A 20,838-nucleotide genomic window follows, 5' to 3' on the forward strand; every position below is an offset into this window, starting at 1 on the left:
TGCTTCGAATCATCGTTACCTGAATACTGACCATTCCTCATGGGACACCATGTTCGTCAAAACACACGTGTTGTGCTTGACCGTAGGTCAAAAGGAATGCGTCCTTTATATACAAAACGCGATAATGAAATACTTACTTCAATGCGATCACACGTATGGCATAATTCAGTGCTTTACTGAGCACTGGTATCGTCTGCTACAACGATCGAAACTTACCTTCCTCCTCCACAAGCCCCCTCTCCGCCACCCCCAGAGCTGCATTTCAAGGTATAATAGATGAAACGAAACAAATCATTTGCCTTCTCATGATACATGTCTGCATGTTGGCATGAATAGCTAATTCGGCAGACTAAACATTTTATATACGAAGATGGTATCTGTTCTTTCGGACATGTCCGAAAGAATAGATACCATCGGTGACCATGCAGCTCGTTAGAATGAAATTACAATGAAATGAACACCCTTAGCTGCTTACAGGCGTTGACATACGTCAACGGGGACAGATGAAAGTGTGTGCCCCGACCGGGATTCGAACCTGGGATCTCCTGCTTACATGGCAGACGCTCTATCCATCTGAGCCACCGAGGACGCCGTCACGGTAGCTCAGCGTGTTCGGTCAGAAGGTAGCTGCCTTCTGTAATAAAAAAAACTGAATTAATCGATCATCAACGAACTTAAACGGATGTCTTACGACGTCCGCCCCGAGCAGATCTAACGAACTTAAGTGAACGAAATGAGTTAAAAAAGAAAAAAGAAAAAAGAAAGAAAAACAGAGGACACAGAGGATAGCGCGACAGCAGGGATTTATCTCTGGCACCCCTCCCGCGAAACCCACATTCTCAACGTATTGTACCATCTTAGTATATATATATATATATATATATATATATATATATATATATATATATATATATATATTTAAGGCTCCCCGGCCACTTGACCATCTTCTTCTTCTGTGCGAATGCACAAACAGTGCCCGAACTCTTACGGGAATCGGCAACGCGCCGCGAGTAATGAGTATAATGGGCCGGGGGCACTACGAATTTAGTGCGGGACAATACGTTGAGAATGTGGGTTTCGCGGGAGGCGTGCCAGAGATAAATCCCTGTAGTCGCGCTATCCTCTGCGTCCTCGGTGGCTCAGATGTGTAGAGCGTTTGCCATGTAAGCGGGAGATCCGGGGTTCGAGTCCCAGTCGGGGCACACATTTTCAGCTGTCCCCGTTGAGGTTTGTCAATGCCTGTAAGCAGCTAAGGGTGTTCATTTCATTGTAATTTCTAAACATTTTATATGTTTGTTTATTTCCGATTTCTCTCCGAATAATTCCCGGAGGTTAGATCATTTCCTTGGACCGTTTCCGCCTACATGCGTACACAAAAGTCTTTATTACATAATAGTAATACAGTAATTATGTTAGCTGTAAAAATGGAAAAGACCTAACGTTAGTAAGACGACATTTTATCCAGCCAGATGGCTTCTTCTGCCTTTTTATCGCAGTCCGCATTTCCAGTTTAACATCAGTGCAAATATAACCTTCTGTCATCTTAGCAGAGGCTCGTCTTATGAAATCACTTTGAAGGACCGAAGAAGACTACTCGCAAGCCCCTACTGTAACTGATCATCCAACGGCTCTCGAAGGTCGCGAAACGTAGCGGATTCGTTTCGCAGCTTCTGGGCCGAGATGGAGCACTCAAAACAATCCTGAGGAGGCGGCCGCGATAAGGAAGGAGAGAGGGAAGTGTGGGGTTGGGAGTGGAGGCGGACATAATGCTACGCGGGAAAGCTTTTAAGCGTCATCGGAGGCGGCCGCGAGCCCCTCTCGGCGGTGCTGAGTGGATCCGGAAGCTGGAAGAGGGCGCGCCGTTCCCGCTCACTGGTCCACATCTCCGGCTGCGGCTGCCCGACATCTGCCCTCCCTCCTCTGCTGCCGGTAGGCAACTCTCATCCTCGTCACTTAACTACCTGGTTTACACACGTATGTCAGTAATTCATAAGCTACCTCGTTTAAAACGTCGTGGCGTACCTATAATACATACACTACTGGCCATTAATATTGCTACACCACGAAGATGACGTGCTACAGACGCAAAATTTAACTAACAGGAAGACGATGCTGTGATATGCAAATGATTAGCTTTTCAGAGCATTCACACAAGGTTGGCGACGGTGGTGACACCTACAACGTGTTGACATAAGGAAAGTCTCCAACCGATTTCTCACACACAGTTGACCGGCGTTGCCTGTTGAAACGTTGTTGCGATGCCTCCTGTAAGGAGGAGAAATGCGTACCATCACCTTTCCGACTTTGATAAAGGTCGGATTGTAGCCTATCGCGACTGCGGTTTATCGTATCGCGACATTGTTGCTCGCGTTGGTCGAGATCCAATGACTGTTAGCAGAATATGGAATCGGTGGGTTCAGGAGGGTAATACGGAATGCAGTGCTGGATATCAATGGCCTCGTACCACTAGCAGTCGACATGACAGGCATCTTATCCGCATGGCTGTAACGGATCGTGCAGCCACGTCTCGATCCCTGAGTCAACAGATGTGGACGTTTGCAAGACAACAAACATCTGCACGAACAGTTAGACGACGTTGGCAGCAGCATGGACTATCAGCTCGGAGACCACGGCTGCGGTTAACCTTGACGCTGCATCACAGACAGGAGCACCTGCGATGGTGTACTCGACGACGAACCTGGGTGCACGAATAGCAAAACGTCATTTTTTAGGATGAATCCAGGTTCTGTTTACAGCACCATGATGGTCGCATCCGTGTTTGGCGACATCGCGGTGAACGCACATTGGAAGCGTGTATTCGTCATCGCCATACTGGCGTATCACCCGGCGTTATGGTATGGGGTGCCATACACGTCTCGGTCACCTCTTGTTCGCATTGACGGCACTTTGAACAGTGGACGTTACATTTCAGATGTGTTACCACCCGATCCCTGCGAAACCCTACATTTCAGCAGGACAATGCACGACAGCATGTTGCAGGTCCTGTACGGGCCTTTCTAGATACAGAAAATGTTCGACTGCTGCCCTGGCCAGCACGTTCTCCACATCCCTACCAATTGAAAACGTCTGGTCAATGGTGGCCGAGCAACTGGCTCGTCACAATATGCCAGTCACTACTCTTCATTAACTGTGGTATCGTGTTGAAGCTGCATCGGCAGCTGTACCTGTACACGCCATCCAAGCTCTGTTTGACTCAATGCCCAGGCGTATCAAGACCGTTATTACGGCCAGAGGTGGATGTTCTGGATACTGAATTCTCAGAATCTATGCACCCAAATTGCGTGAAAATGTAATTACATGTCAGTTCTAGTATAATATATTTGTCCAATGAATACCCGTTTATCATCTGCATTTCTTCTTAGTGTAGCAATTTTAATGGCCAGTAGTGTATACCACATATTACCACAATCTGAACCGCCTAAGAAACTGGTATAGGCACGCACATTCAAATACAGAAATATGTAAACAGCCCGAATACGGCGCATATAAGACTACAAGTGTCTGGCGCAATTGTTGTATCGGTTACTGCTGCTACAATGGCACGTTATCAAGATTTAAGGAGTTCGAATGTGGTGCTATTGTCGGTGCACGAGCGATGGAACATAGTGTCTCCAGGGTAGCGATGAAGTGGGGATTTTCCCGTACGACCATTTCACGACTGTGCCGTGAGTATTAGGAACCTGGTAAAACACCAAATCTCCGACATCGCGGCGGCCGGAAAAAGATCCTGCGAGAACTCGACCAACGACGACTGAAGAAAATCGTTCAACGTGACAGATGTGCAACCATTCCGCAGATTGCTGCAGATTTAAGTGCTGGGTCATCAACAACTGTCAGCGTTCGAGCCATTCAATGAAACACAGTCGATATGGGCTTCCTGAGCCGAAGGTCCACTCTTGTACGCTTGATGACTGCACGACACAGAGCTTTGTGCCTCACCTGGGCCCGTCAACACCGACATTGGACTGTTGATGACTGGAAACATGTTACGTGGTCGGACGAGTCTCGTGTCAAATTGTGTCGATTGGACGGACGTCGACAGGTATGAAGTCAACCTCATGAAATCATCGACTCTGCATCTCAGCAGGGGACTGTTCAAGCTGGTGGAGGCTCTGTAATGGTGTTGGGCCTTGTAGTTGGACTGATATGGGACGCCTAAGCATCCCGTCTTATCAGCTGCATCCATTCATGTCCATTGTGCATTCCGACGTACTTAGGCAATTCCAGCAGGAGAAAGCGACACCTCACAAATCCATATTTCTTTTGCTATTCCGTAGGAAATTGGCCGGGTGCGAGTAGGACTCACGTACTGAGGGTTCCGTACATACTTAATTATGTGTGTAGATAGTAACCCATTTCGGGAATCCAGAACCTTAACAACTTTTGCCTGTTATCGACAATGGTACCGGAAAGATACAATACCGACCCTACGCATACGAAGACTTTCAAGAACTTCTTAATTTCAAGTTGAACTTGGGCAACAAACGACAAAAGAAATATTTTTTCGTGTGATATAATTACATATTCGCAATTTTCAGATCTTTGGCCTCACTTGTTCAGTAAAACCTTGCTTTTTGGCAAAATTTCGTAATTCCAGACCAACGGAAGTACCCTGTGGGATAAGGACTTTAAGATGGCAATTAAACTTTGCCGAAAGTAGTCGTCCACATTTGTAATTCATGCGATATGGGCAAATAAAACTTCTCAACCATAAGATTATACTCTTCATAATTAAGTATTTATCAGTCACTATCGCATACTATTGTACGCTTAATGAAAGTAACTGTAACATCAACCGAATTTTCCGCCGGTGCTTGGCAGAACATGATAATAATATTAAAAAGGAAAACACCTCCTTATGTTCTGCAAAATTATATTTATTTGCTCACTAACCGGCTTCCGGCTTCTCAGGTCACCTGTAGGTGGCAAATTAGTGTCACGAACACAGATAAGGATGATGTGCGACTGACACAGATATTATTTGTACAGAAGGTACGAACATATGAAAGCGTTTACATAGGAAAACATTACAATAATTACGTTGTTTAAATAGTGGGGCAAATACGACTTTTGTACGCTGGACAACAGAAATGACACGATAGTTTCAAAGCTGGTGCAAAATTTAATATCTTTGCAACATTTCAGGCTCTTATGCAAAAACAAAAGTCTCGCAACTAGATACCTGCCTTTTATAACATCGGTAACATATCAGAGTTGTTACACGGTACTAAACAGATAGTGCAACCCTTAGCGCAGAGCGGTGTATATGAAATCACTTGCAAGCAGTGTGAAAAAGTGTATATCTCTCAATGAGGCAGAGCTGTGCTAACTGCGCTATCTGAGCATGAGAAAAGCTGTCTATTAAAGAAGAAAGATTCGACCTTTGCTGATCATCTTTTAGCAGAAAACGACCGATATGATGCAGAATGTACAGTTTTACGTTTTCTCAAAAGAAAACGAATTATGACCCTACTGGAAATCAGCTAACTCATGCCACCGAATGCCAGCCTACTTTTAAATAATTAGCCTTATTTTCCATTTTCTCCCGTGTTAATTTAGGCTTTCGTTACAAATACTAGATTCAAACTGTAAATTCATTGTATTTCTTATCATTGGTTATACGTATCTCCATGTGAAAACATTGTTTACCCTTCAACTCCCCCTTTTATAATTAATGTAACTATTGCAATATTTTCCTTTGCAAACACATTCTGATTTTTGCATTATTCTGTACAAATGATATCTGCGTAAGTACTCATACGTTTATCTGTATTTGCAACATTCAGTTGTCACATGAAGATGGCCTGAGAAGCCGAAAGCCGGTTCGTGACCAAATAAATATAAATTTGAGAACATTAATTTTACCTTATAGCTTCTAATGGGTGAGTTAGCGAGAATCAGAGTATGTGACGTAAACGGCCTGCAGTTTGATGGTATTGCCTTAGAACCGTACATTTATTCCTCCGCCAAGGGACCAGACATCTTAGTGCGTGACATAAATTTCAGCTTGATACAGAAACCGTTTCTGAGAAAAAGGAGCCTCAACAGACGCACGGACAGACAGAACCTCTGATAACATACAATGCTTTTTGCTTCGTGTGAAATGTTTACAGAGTACCAATTTTTTGATGTTTTTCTTTCACTGTTTTGCGGAACCTTGTTTCTTGGCAAAGTTCATGATTCTTCGACAAGGGGAAGTATCCTACGGGCTTTAATGAGTGAGCAGGGAGTGTCAAAATACGTGACATAAATAGCCGTATCTTTTGATTGCATTGACTTGAAAGCTTCAGTTTTCTGCATAGTCAAGGAATGGTAGGCCTTAATATTGTGTGTATTGTATTGTATTGTATTGTATGTTGACCGTGGGCCCAGAAACGACGGAGTGGCTCCGTCCCCGCCGCAGCCTCAGTGATCCACAACCCCACGACGACTACCGCAGTCCACTACAAAACTCCGCCGCCCCACACCGAACCACTCTTTAAGGTTTATTGTGCGGTTCTGCCCCCGGTGGACCCCCCAGGGAACGTCTCACACTAGACGAGTGTAACCCCTATGTTTGCGTGGTAGAGTAATGGTGGTGTACGCGTATGTGGAGAACTTGTTTGCGCAGCAATCGCCGACATAGTGTAGCGGAGGTAAAATAAGGAGAACCAGCCCGCGTTCGTCGAGGCAGATGGAAAACCGCCTAAAAACCATTCACAGACTGTCCGGCTCACCGGACCTCGACACAAGTCCGGCGGGCGAATTCGTGCCGGGGCCCAGGCGCTCCTTCCCACTCCGGAAAGACGTGCGTTAGACCACACGGCCAACCGGGCGGGCAGGCCTCAATATACTTCATACCTTATACGTGAACCCGTTTGCTGAGAAAGGGGTATTGGAGAGTCGGACAGAGAGACAAACGGGCTACAAAGTGAACCTGTAAAGTTTGCTTGTTTCCGCTTGAGGTACGGGACCGTAAAAATGTATGACTCGTATGTATGTAAGTTCCGCATCTCCTCCTGAACTGCTGGACTGTTTTCAGCAGGACTTGGTACACTTATCACTCACTGTATGGAAATCATTGCTTTGATGGTAATAACCATCTATCTATCAAAGGAGTCTGGTGTCGGTGGAAAAGCAGAGTAGCCCATGATCGACGAATACTCATACTTTTTTGGCCCTTCTGCAGGTAGTTAGGAACTTGTGTTCGAAAACAAAACAGTGAAACAAACGACTGTCAACAGCATATCCGAAATGTGAATGTGCAGAGAAAGTGCTTGTAAACCACCGGAACATCTAGAATTCAGTAATGGGTACGGAGAAAGGTAGGTAAATGCCGTTGGAAATCCGCAAAACGATTTGTAAATAGCAAACCACACCAGATAGTTACCAAAACCAAAACTTCACGCAACTTCACCGATGTGCACAGGATACTTTAACCGTTAAAACATGGGAATAACAGTAAGTTACAGCTCAAAATAGGTGAACTTCAGCAATAGTAAGTGTCTAAAAAGAAAAATACGTCCCTGCTTTATCGGAATACATATTCTAAACGAAATTTCAAGACGGACGTAGCCCGAACATACCGGTGTAGCATATAACATTCTATATTAATAGAGGGTGAACCTCAATAAAATATACAAACTGCAGGGACGTAATCCTGACTGGATATGGAAAAAAGAGGTCCTATGAACATGTGTCCGGAAATGCATCGTTGCCACGGTCTTTCTGTGTTGCAGACTGTGTAATTGAGGCACTTGTAAGTACAAAAATTTTAGGACTCAAGGGTATTTTAATATTTAAGCCCAAAATATCAATAAGTAAATAAATTTCTTCATTAATAGTCCAAAGGATCAATTTTTCAGTGTAGTATTGGTTTTACAACATATTTTTTTTATAAATCCACTCACGGACCAGAAATGTTTATCAATCACGTTATTAATTTCGATGATCATCTTCGGACCCGAGTATATGAAGAATACTAAACGTATACTGTCATTGCATATGAGGGTCGACCATAAAGTAAGTTCCGTTTCTATTTCTATCCGCGGCAGCGCTACGATCGCAGTTTCGATCATGCGCGGCAGTTACTCTACCTCAAAGAGAAGACATGTACGCCATTTTCAGATCGCTGCTGCCGACGTGTGCATTGTAGTGCTTCTTTACAATGTCAGCCGTAATTGAAAATGCCGCCGCGTGTGAAATCAGATCTGTGATTCGGTTTCCAAATGCAAAGAAAGTTAAACCAAAGGAAATTCATCGGCAAATTTGCGAGGTTTACGGGCAAAATGGTATGAGTGATTCAATGGTTAGAAGGTGGGTCAGACTCTCCAATGAAGAACGTGATCAAGTGCACGATGAAGAAAGAAGTGGACGCCCGTCTGCGGTTACTGATGAACTGGTTCACTGAACTGAAGGGAAGATTAAGCACAACCGTAAGTTTGCACTTAGTGTCCTTGCTATGGAAGTTCCTCAAATCTCACAAACACTAATTGATGAAATTGTAAGTGAAAAACTGAGATTTGGAAAACTTTACTCACGTTGGGTACCCAAAATTCTTACTGAACAACACAATAAACAACGGATGGGCAGTGCACTTCAGTTTTTGACACGCTACAATGAAGAAGGCGATGGTTTTGTTTCTCGGATTGTCGCGGGGGATGAAACTTGGGTATCGTACGACACCCCTGAAACAAAACGGCAATCAATGGAATGGAGGCATACTTTATCCCCAATGAAGGTTAAGCGTAAGCAAATCTTGACACCTCGAAAAGTCATGAACACCGTTTTTTGGGACAGAAAAAGCATTTTGCTTATTGATTTCTTACCACGAGGCCAAACAATCAATGCACATGGTTACTGAGAGACCATTAAGAAATTTCGTCGCGCAATACTGATCAAGCGCCGAGGATTACTGTCAAAAGGTGTTGTTTTTTTCCACGATAATACCCGACCTCACAAGGCGAATGTGACCAAACAAGTCTTAGGGGAATTTCACTGGGACGCGTTTGATCATCCTCCGTATAGCCTTGACCTCGCACTTAGCCATTTTCATCTCTTCTCACACCTAAAATCTGTCCTTGGTGGCTAACACTTCAACGATGATGACGGGCTGAAAGAATGTGTTACCACATGGTTGAATACATATGCGGCCACCTTCTATGAAGAAGGCATACAAAAACTTGTGCCACGCTACGACAAATGCCTCCAAAAAATTTCGAAAGCTATGTAGATAAGTAGTTTAACAGTTTTACATTTTTGTACAATAAATATTTTTTCTGTATGTGTACACGTTTGTCTTGTATAAACAAACGGAGCGTACTTTGTGGACAAACCTCGTATATAGGGAGTAAAGAAAAAAATAATTAGCCACAGAAGATTCGTCACTGAGTTTCAATTTTGAGTACCAAGAACGCCATTGCGACACACATGATGACGATTTGAAGAAACTGTTTATACTCAATTACAGTTCATTGCTGAACCCTCTCTACTGACGCTGTCGACCTAGTTTGTGCAAATTAATCTGCCCAGATAAGTTAATTGTACAGATGTTCCATTAGCACAAGTACATATAAATAAATGATCAAATGTCACACACAAAAAACAAAGAACAGGTAGACAAAAATTTAAACATTTATCTGAAATGATTCATGAATAGTACTCCTAGAATGAAGTTCGTTCCAAACTTTCTGTTAAAGTTTTACGAACTTCTAACTCAGTTTCATTATTGCGAAAAATTTTACAATGAAATCTTTTTTATTTAATCGGTTAACATGGTAGACCAGCCAAACGCTAGATATTTGAACCGATATTTATGATCCTTCTCAGTAAAAGAACAAACATACTACTAAACTGGCTTTAGACCTCCATTGTACACACTTAAGATTGCATTTTTTATTTTTTTTATTAAAAGGCTTGCATCCAGATGACACTACGCAACATCGATGAAAGGGCTTCACAGTGTGCGAAGGTGGTGGATGGGAGCTCTGAACGGCACAGTTTTCGGTCTAGAACAATATTTCTAAAAGTGCTTTGAAACTGATGATATTGTCTAACTGAAAAAGTAGTGATAATTTTAAAAAATGATTGTTAAAAAAATGGTGGCACTCTGAAATAAAAGTCAATGTTGCGACAAAAACGTCGGTATAAAAATGTACACAAAAAATCGAATTTAAAAGACATCGCATAAGCCATATATACTACAGTAGAAAAAATTCCCACTCTCAAACTAGAAAAAGATAGAACGTAATTCCATATATATTTCATGAGTTATATAGTTCCCGCCATCCTGAAAACGTTGATTTGCTAACAACAAACGATTACAGTTTCAGCTTGTGTTTTTTAATACTGAAATTGAACAAACTTTAATCGGCAGTGCTAGCATAGCGCAGCTGGCCTTTTTTCGCCGATGTCGAAAAACTTTGATGAAATTATATCGATTAACTGGCTTCCGCTTACCAGTCGACGAGGTTTTTGCACGTATTGGGATTGCTTTTCGAACCTTTTCTACCCGTGTAACTGCGTTTGTTTGTCATTCTCAAATAATCACGTTTTACTTCATATGACAAGCAGGTGAAAAGCAGAAAAGTTAAGCAGATGCAAGACATGGCTGTGATTTCCGTTTTACCATAAACTAATCACGTTACGAAGAGAAATCTTGTTGAGAATAGTATCTTAACTGATACTAATCCCCTCTGTTACGCTATCCGGAAGTAACAGGACCTCTATTCCGTCAGTAACTTGTCGTAGTATTATATCGATTGCATTCGAGAGCTCGGATCCGCCAGACACCTACACAGTATATTACGGTTTTAACACATTTTTTATGACATACTTACATGAATGAATCTTAAAAATGGAATCTCCAAGGAACATTTCAAGGCAATAGAAATTAGGCTAAAAAATCTACCACGGTCTACTCCCTTAAATCTTTTACAAGCAAATACAAATCTGCAACAGCCGTAGTTTAAGAAAGTATAACAATGTGTTTTAGTAATGTAGTACTAATGTATATTTTAAAGTTTGTACCTGGATAATATCACAGGTAATATGATTTTAGTCCCTAACGATCCCAATATATACGTAAATTAAATTTCTCCATTTATAAACGTATCCACCACTCACAGATTGCACGTTAGGCCGGTTCCGATTAGCATTCTGTTGTCTACAAGGCGGTACGAGGAGCGATCTATGATAGCGGGACACGTGATCATCACGTCGCCGGTCCCTCCAGCTATTGCCACTGAGGGAATCCTACTGGTACCACTGATTCTTCATTTAAGCAGCTGGTTATCTGGCCTCACGAGGCTGACTGGAATTGGTACTAGACCTCCACGCCTCAGAAAAATTTGAGAAGTTACCGGCAATCGAAGGTGAAGGAAGCACTGAAGGAAGAAACCCTAATATTTCGGCTACGGAGGGAGTGAATATTTTCAGTCGGTTTACAAAAGAACGCACAATAAATATAGGGCCATGACTGTTTACAATACAAAAGAAAACAGTACATTGCCTGGAGGAAAAGACATGAAGCACTACATCGATGTCAGCAAGTACGGATGGGCGTAAACTAAGCATGTACGTCGGTCAAACTTAACTCTCCTTCTAATTATGAGCTGCCATGGAGCACTGTAGCATCATTCCGTATCTTAAAATGCGTTTCCAGCATCCACCCGAGACACTGATTCCTTGCAACTATACAAATTTTAGCAACGCACCGACGCTGGGACATGCACCGTCTCGTGGCCAACGACCGTGTGGTACTTTGTTCTCGGTTGGTGCACTTTTCTGGTACTCTTCACTTACCACGTGGGCATGTTTTTGCCTTCTGAAAACAAACGGATGACCCTCCAACCTTCCCTATTATTTTGCTACAGTTTCGTCGACCATGGTCCACAGACCAGTAAACTATATAATATCTTTTGAATTACATTAAACGTACATAACAGCTATACCTAAGCAGCACGAACGTCATCGAATTTCTCACTGCAGAGACCCACATATTAATTTTTTCCGCAGATATGAATAAGTATTGCTTGTACAACATTTGTAGGACTCTAATTCCCCTCTCTCAAATCCCACCCTATATGGAGAGAGGGACAGTTTTAGTTTTATCGCCGGCCGGGGTGACCGAGCGGTTCTATGCGCTACAGTCTGGAACCCCGCGATCGCTACGGTCGCAGGTTCGAATCCTGCCTCGGGCATGGATGTGTGTGATGTCATTAGGTTAGTTAGGTTTAAGTAGTTCTAAGATCTAGGGAACGGATGACCTCAGAAATTAAGTCCCATAGTGCTCAGAGCCATTTTCTTAATTTTAGCGAATCAAACTTCACGAAGCAAATAAGTAATTTTTATTAATCCGTAACCATTTTCCACGCAAAAACGAGAACGTGACATGACAATGGGAGCAGTATGATCACGTTGCCAATGTTTACTAAGGGCTATCATTGTTTTGTCTAGTTTTTCTCCACTTGCTCGTACTCGCGAGGGAGATGCAATAGCTTGAAATTTCGTACACAAACTGTTCCAGGAACTGACGGGCAGTGAAAATGTCTTTTTCTTTGGTTCGGTGGCTGATAACTATCCTACTGGCCATTAAAATTTCTACACCACGAAGATGACGTGCAACAGACGTGAAATTTAACCGACAGGAAGAACATGCTGTGATATGCAAATGATTAGCTTCTCAGAGCATTCACACAAGGTTGGCGCCGGTGGCGACACCTACAACTTGCTGACATGAGTAAAGTTTCCAACCGATTTCTCATACGCAAACAGCAGTTGACCTGCGTTGCCTGGTGAAACGCTGTTGCGATGCCGCGTGTAAGGAGGAGAGATGCGTACCATCACGTTTCCGACTTGATAAAGGTCGGATTGTAGCCTATCGCGATTGCAGTTTATGGTATCGCGACACTGCTGCTCGCGTTGGTCGAGATCCAATGACTGTTAGCAGAATATGGAATCGGTGGGTTCAGGAGGGTAATACGCAAGGCCGTGCTGGATCCCAACGGCCTCGTATCACTAGCAGTCGATATGGCAGGCATCTTATCCGTATGGCGGTAACGGATCGTGCAGCAGCGTCTCGATCCCTGAGTCAACAGATGGGAACGTTTGCAAGACAACAACCATCTGCACGAACAGTTCATCGACATTTGCAGCAGCATGGACTATCAGCTCGGAGACCATGGCTGCAGTTACCCTTGACGCTGCATCACAGACAGGAGCGCCTGCGATGGTGTACTCGACGACGACCCTGGGTGCACGAATGGCAAAACGTCATTTTTACGGATGACTCCAGGTTGTGTTTACAGCATCATGATGGTCGCATCCGTGTTTGGCGACATCGCGGTGAACGCACATTGGAAGCGTGTATTCGTCATCGCCATACTCGCGTATCACCCGGCGTGATGGTATGGGATGCCATGGGTTACACGTCTCGGTCACCTCTTGTTCGCACTGACGGCACTTTGAACAGTGGACGTTACATTTCAGATACGTTACGACTCGTGGTCCTATCCTTCATTCGATCCATGCGAAACCCTACATTTCAGCAGGATAATGCACGACCGCGTGTTGCAGGTTCTGTACGAGCCTTTCTGGATACAGAAAATGTTCGACTGCTGCCCTGACTAGCACATTCTTCAGATCTCTCACCAACTGAAAACGTCTGGTCAATGGTGACCGAGCAACTGGCTCGTCACAATACGCCAGTCACGACTCTTCATGAACTGTGGTATCGTGTTGAAGCTGCATGGGCAGCTGTACCTGTACACGGCATCCAAGCTCTCTCTGACTCAATACCCTGGCGAATCAAGGCCGTTATGACAGCCAGAGATGGTTGTTCTGGGTACTGATTTCTCAGGATCTATGCACTCAAATTGCGTGAAAATGTAATCACATGTCAGTTCTAGTATAATATATTTGTCCAATGAATAGCCGTTTATCATCTGCATTTCATGGTGTAGCCATTTTAATGGCCAGTAGTGTACATTTACTTAAGGCCCATCAGCAGTAAAGAAGCCATTCACTAGCTATGAAACTGTGAGAATGCACCAATTCCTGGTAACAAAAATACCTATTTTACCGGCTCAGCCTTACCGTTTCATAAATGTTTAACTCATTCGCCACACAATATAAAGTGGCCTGCAGAGTATATAATCCTACAGGATTGCGACTCATGAACACTGTGACATATTGAGCGGTGTAAGATTAGTTCTGCTCTTTCCTATTCTCAGGAGAAGGTCCTGAAGGTGAGCTGTTAGTGCTCTGTTAGACGAGAGAGTGGCTGTTATAGAATGCTGGATACGTTGCTTAATGACTGTGCTGGCGGTAGCGTGAGGTTACGATTGCTTCTCAGTCAAGTACACTAAAATTTTACTGTTACTTCCTGGAACAAGCGTCTCTCCGTAGTTTGGTAACCTCGGATGCAGTTCAGCAGCGTTCTTCCTCTGATAGAAGAAAGGTCCCTATAGAAAACGATTCCTGCTGCGTTCAGCCGAAGGGGCAGCTCGGCGTCCTAGCAGCCAGGTTGGTGGACCTGTGATGTCGCCAGTTCTCTGAATGCGGACAGGACTGATGTCCTAAGGCTTCAGCGTGGCTGGAGCTTGAATCTGTAAGTAATGTCCCCGAACTTCACAGATTTTTCCCATCCTGTGAATATTCTGAATTACTTGATTGGTGATCACGAAACTTGCTCTGTCCCTCACCATTCGATGGTTCCCGATTCCGGCGAGACATCGATGCTTTCAGTTGGGCGCAGGAAACTGATTTTAATGCATACTTTGATTAATTCCACCGATTTTTAACTGATTGGTTTACAGTCCTGTGAATGCTGTAATTGAATTCGTGATTCCCTATGCAATAGGAATCCGCCATTGGAGACGTGAGTATAATTTAATTCAACTCTCTTTCTTTAGAAGGGGACTGGACTGGAAGCTTCTCCGTGTGCTTTGCACATTTTATGAATGTCTCCAGGTTACAAAATACGTTCATAAAATACTTCCTAACACTTAAGTCTAGATTTGACAATAACAAATTCCTCTTTTTCAAAAACACTTTTCTTGCTGTTGTCAGTTTCCATTTTATATCCCCTATACTCCAGCCATCATCAGGTATTTTGCGACCCAAAGACTAAAATTCTATTACTTTAATGTCTCATTTTCTAATCTAATTCCCACACCAACGCCTGAATTAATTTGGCTACAATACATTATCTTTCCTTTATTTTTATTGCTATCTATCACACTATCTCTTTTCAAGACACTGTTTATTCGATTCAACTGATCTCAGGTCCTGAGATCAGGCCCTGACTGAGTTATAATGTCACTGGCAAACCAAAAAGTTTTTATTTCCTCTCCCTGAGCGTTAATTTCCTTTCCAATTTTTTTGCTTTACTACTTGCTCAATCTACAGATTCAATTACATGGAGGCTATAGTACAAACATGTCTCATTCCCTTCTCAACTATAGCTCCACTTTCATCTCCTTCGTCTTTTGTAATTGCAGTCTTTTTTCGACAGAAGTTTTATATAATGTTGCGCTCCCTGTGTTGTGTCCCTAATACCTTAAAAATTTTATATTGTCGGCCAGTTAACATTGTCTAAAACTTTCGCTAAATCTACAAATACCACAAACGTAGCTTTGTTTCCATTGTTCCTAAAATAAGACGTAGGATCAGTAATGTCTCGGGTGTTTTATTACTTCCCAGGAGCCCTAACTGATCTTCCCGATTTCAGCATCAACCAGTTTTTCCATTCTTCTGTAAATATTCGAGTAACTATTTTGCAACTGTGACTTAATAAGTTCATTGTTCAGCTGTATTTACAACTGTCAGCACTTGTCTTTTTGGAATTGTGGAATTGAAATTGTTCAATTCTTCTTGAAGTGAAATATTGTTGTCATGGCTGGCTCTTCCAATAATCTACGTGATTCTTTGGGAATTTCGCCTATCCCAGGAGCCTTGTTTCCACTTGTGTCTTTCAGTGCTCTGTCAAGTTCTTCTCCCTGTATCATGTTACCTGTCTGATCTTCACCCATTCCCCCTTGTGTTTCTGAAACTCTATCCACAAATTTGTTTCCCTTATGTAAACCCTTTATATATTCTTTCCGCCTTTATGTTTTCCCTTCTATGCTTAGTACTTATTTGCCATCTTAGTTCTTGATATTCATACAGTTGCTTTTCATTTGTATAAACGCCTCTTTAATTTTCCTATTGCTATTTTTTTTACCTATATTATCCTCTTTTACCTTCACTATTTCATCTATCGAAGCTACCCATACCTCTTTTATTGTATTCATATCTCCTTCTACAGTCGAACTTCACCTAATGCTCCCTCTGAAATTTCCGCCATCCTCTGGTTCCGTCTGCTTATCCAGAGCTTAACAACCTACATTCCTAGCTTTTCGCAATTTCTTTAGTTTCAATGTGCTGTTCATAAACAGTATATTACGATCGGAGTCCATATCTCCCCCTGGAAACGTCTTACTTCTCAAAATCTAGTTTCCAAATTTGTGTGTTAAACCATTATGCAGTCAATCAGAAATCTGATTTCGTGATTCAAAAAGCAAGTGTAGTGATGAGTGAATTATGCAACATTTTTTTTCTTCTTTTCCTTTTCCTACCATTGAATTCCAGTCACCCATTACAATTAAAATTGCGTCTCGCTTAACTGAATAATTTCCTTCAGCTCATTGCTGAGGACCGGATTTTCATGCAAATGCGTATTTTCTTCTATTATTCGAGAAATATGCTATTTGGATTATATGTTCGAATTGCTTTCTTTCTTACGTTTTAGGAAGGATTTCCTAGTGCATATAAATACATATTTTCCTCTTTTGTAAATAAGCCTAATATTTTTGAAAATGTTTAATTGTCTTACATCTCTTTTAATTAACATACTTATTGTTTAAAAAGTATGGATATTTTAAATTGCGTGTTGACTTGTTCGGCTGATTTTAAGCTTATTTTTAGGTACTTATTTATGATTTTCCTTTTTTTTACCTATTCATTGCCAGGAATTACCCTTCGTGCTTGCTGACGCAGCACGTGACCTTGGCTGCGCGATCCCCGTTCTCCCTGCAGATTTGCACAAACATGGTTGTTACGGGATGTCTGAACTGTCTTTTGGAGCTATTTACAATGTAACATCGAGCAAAGTTTTAATATTATTACTCAATTGGTATACGATTTTTTAAAAAGGTTTCATTTCATAATATTCATAACATTTAAATTAACACTCATGGGACTTATGACTCATTTTCGAAGTCTCCCTCAGTTATCTACCTTCAGTTGACTCAACACTCTGTCTACAGAAAATCAATTTGTGGTGAGCCTTGACTACTGGCTAGTGGTTTAATAGTGTGTTTCAGGTTCTCCGCAATTGCGCGTCATGCCAAAGCAAAAACAAATAATCAATCAGTCTAGATAGCAACAGTATGAGAGGGAGTTCGCAGGAGAGATGATAACGACACGTGGAAAAATATTTTAGTGCTGTTCACGTGAAAAAACAGTTGATAGTGAAAAACTTTCCGAAGTCTTTCAGAATGAGTACATCAATAAACACAAAGAGAACGTAAGACATAAATTCACGAAAAATGCTCCCGTCCAGATGACGCTAGATGAATGTTGTAAAAGTAATTTTTCATAGTTTTCTTTTGAATTTTTCGAAGCCTTCTTGTCGGCAGATATTCTGCTGTGGAAATTAACTAATTCTGCCCTGAAAAGTTTCATTGAGAAGAATACAGAGAGTAAAGTACAGAAGAAATCCATTACACGTAAAAATTACGCACAACACTTCTACGACGAAACGATTAGAAAAATAAGTGCCAATCGACGAGAAACAAGACTGTGAGGGATGGTTTATTTCAAACACTGCAATGGGATCTCTTAACGAAAATGTGCAGTGTACGCCGTTTCTACTGGAGTTTCAAGTAACAAATAGCAGTTTGCTGATATCTTATCGAATCCATGTAGAATCCTGTTTTGCTGTTTGTGACTGATGCAACAAATTACACGGTAAAAGCTGCTACTGCTCTCAAAGTTATATTCCCAATATGATACAATTTACTTGTCTTGCTCATGGGTTGTTTCGCGTTTCTGAAATTATTCGTGCAGATTTTAATCCTGTTGATAAGTTGGTGTCTGCTACAAAGACAGTGTTTGCTAAAGCACCTCACAGAAAGCAGTCCTTCTGAGCAGAGTAGCACCTGGCATTCCCCTGCCACCAGACCTAATCATAAGACGCTGAGGCACATGGCTGCCTGCTGTGGTTTACTACAATGAACGTTTAAAAACCGCTAAGAGCTTCGTTTGTTCATTTGATCCAGCCTCGGTTCAAACTGCCCAAGGTATTCTCAACACCCTAGAACCAGTAGCCAATTTTACATATACATCTGCTCATTTTTCTCAGCTTCCGGCGACAATTTTTTCTATGGAGACGGGCAGTTCTACTCTTGATTGTTTATTGTGTTCAAACCGCACTCTCTAAAACTTATCCTGACCTTGGAAGAGTTGGTGAAACAGTGAAGGCTAAAGTCCAGGACATACTTTCAAAAAAATTCAGGATACGAACAAATTTGCGAAATTGAAGGAAGTTTAACAGGTAAGTGCACTGAACTTCCGAGCAACACTTCGCCAACAGCGTGGCAAGTAGCCGCTTTTGTGTAAGCATGCTTAAGTTGCTGTGAGCCAGAGGGAAGTTTCTAAAGCTGCAAGCACGTTTTCAGAGACAACGGGAGACGACTTACTTTCGAACACCTGAAACTAGCGGCTGTGAGCTTCAACGGAAGGGAAATGAAAAACTAATTGTGAGTCCAATAGCTTTTCGTAAATGATATATAGTACTAGTTTACATGTATGTTTTGTTAACGTTTCTTTGTGAATCAGTTACAAGGAATTACGTGACACCTACATCTACATCTACATCTATACTCCGCAAGCCACCTGACGGTGTGTGGCGGAGGATACCTTGAGAACCTATATCGGTTCTCCCTTCTATTCCAGTCTTGTATTGTTCGTGGAAAGAAAGATTGTCGGTATGCCCCTGCGTGGGCTCCAATCTCTCTGATTTTATCCTCATGGGCTCTTCGCGAGATATGCGTAGGAGGGAGCAATATACTGCTTGACTCCTCGGTTCAGGTATGTTCTCTTCTATCAACACTGTCTGATACGGATCCCACACCGGTGAGCAGTATTCAAGCAGTGGGCGAACAAGTGCACTGTAACCCACTTCCTTTGTTTTCGGACTGCATTTCCTTAGGATTTTTCCAGTGAATCTCAGTCTGGCATCTGCTTTACCGACGATTAATTATATATGGTCATTCCATTTCAAATCACTCCTAATGCCTACTCCTAGATAATTTATGGAATTGACTGCTGCCAATTGCCGACCTGCTATATTGTAGCTATATGATAAAGGACCTTTCTTTCTATTTATTCACAGCACCTTACACTTGTCTACATTGAGATTCAGTTGCCATTCCCTGCACCATGCGTGAATTCGTTGCAAATCCTCCTGCATTTCAGTACAATTTTCCATCGATATACCCTCACGATATAATACAGCATCATCCGCAAAAAGCCTCAGTGAACTTCCGATGTTATCCACAAGGTCATTTATATATACTGTGAATAGCAACGGTCCTACGACACTCCCCTGTGGCACACCTGAAATCACTCTAACTTCGGAAGACTTCTCTCCATCGAGAATGACATGCTGCTAGTTGCACTAAAATGATGCCAGTTCAGTTTTTGTATCACTTCATGCGAACAGCTTACGGGTATATTTTATGTGCATATTTTACACTTTTTTGGTGCATAAACGCATGCTTATTTAAGGGATTAACGCTGCATGAAAATCCGGTCACCTACTTAAGGTATTACATTGCGTAAAATAATATGTGATTGTTAGATACGGATTAAGGAAATCATTGCGGTGTGTCGACTGTGGCTAGCAGTTGAACTGGTGAGAAAATCCATCGTCAGCGGGCAGCTGTAGAGCTTGCCGACGAGCATCCGATGGTCGCAGGGGACGCTGTTTGTTAGCAGAGAAGAGAAGAAAGATACTCCAGGGGGCTTTGCAGGCCCGCCGCAGCCCAGGGGGGCCGTAAATCGCACCGCTGTTTGGAGGCGAGCCATCCCCCCCCCCCCCCAACCCCACTCACTAGGGGCGCTAGCAGCTCCTGCTGGAAGCAGCGGCCGTGTAGGGCCCAAAAAATGTCCTGCCCTTCTGCACTCTCATCCCGCCATATGGCGGGCCAATGGAGACTCCTGATATACTGCAGCAGGGTAATTGACCCCCACCTCGACTTGTGCGCGCGGGAAATGAGGTTTACTACCGACTAAACAACGAGAAAATTGTGGAAGTGAGCTCTCCATTTTGCTTTCTTTTTTATTATCTTGCTCTCATGCGCACTAGCTAGGCTCTAGTTATCATTTGTTCTTGGATATACGTAGAAATACTTGAACTGCTTACATCTACATCTGCATTTATTCTCCGCAAGCCACCCAACGGTGTGCGGCGGAGTGCACTTAACGTGCCACTGTCCTTACCTCCTTTCCTGTTCCAGTCGCGTATGGTTCACGGGAAGAACGACTGCCGGAAAGTCTCCGTGCGCGCTCGAATCTCACTGATTTTACATTCGTGATCTCCTCGGGAGGTATAAGTAGGGGGAAGCAATATATTCGATACCTCATCCAGAAACGTATCCTCTAGAAACCTGGACAGCAAGCTACACCGCGCTGTAGAGCGCCTCTCTTGCAGAGTCTGCCACTTGAGTTTGCTAAACATCTCCGTAACGCTATCACGCTTACCAAATAACCCTGTGACGAAACGCGGCGCTCTTC

The 20,838-nt window shown here is 42.7% G+C and overlaps 1 protein-coding gene across 1 annotated transcript in view; it reads left to right on the forward strand.

Moving 5' to 3' along the window:
- The first annotated feature begins 1,766 nt into the window (after nt 1–1,766).
- The window catches only part of LOC124620207 (protein O-mannosyl-transferase TMTC2-like), a 107,942-nt gene continuing 88,870 nt past the window's right edge, over nt 1,767–20,838 (forward strand). The window contains exon 1 of the mRNA XM_047146875.1: nt 1,767–1,982. Within this exon, the coding sequence (XP_047002831.1) occupies nt 1,767–1,982 (216 nt within the window). The remainder of the gene's footprint in view (nt 1,983–20,838) is intronic.

This window comes from Schistocerca americana, chromosome 6 (assembly GCF_021461395.2).
Source record: "Schistocerca americana isolate TAMUIC-IGC-003095 chromosome 6, iqSchAmer2.1, whole genome shotgun sequence".
Taxonomy (NCBI): Eukaryota; Metazoa; Arthropoda; class Insecta; order Orthoptera; family Acrididae; genus Schistocerca; species Schistocerca americana.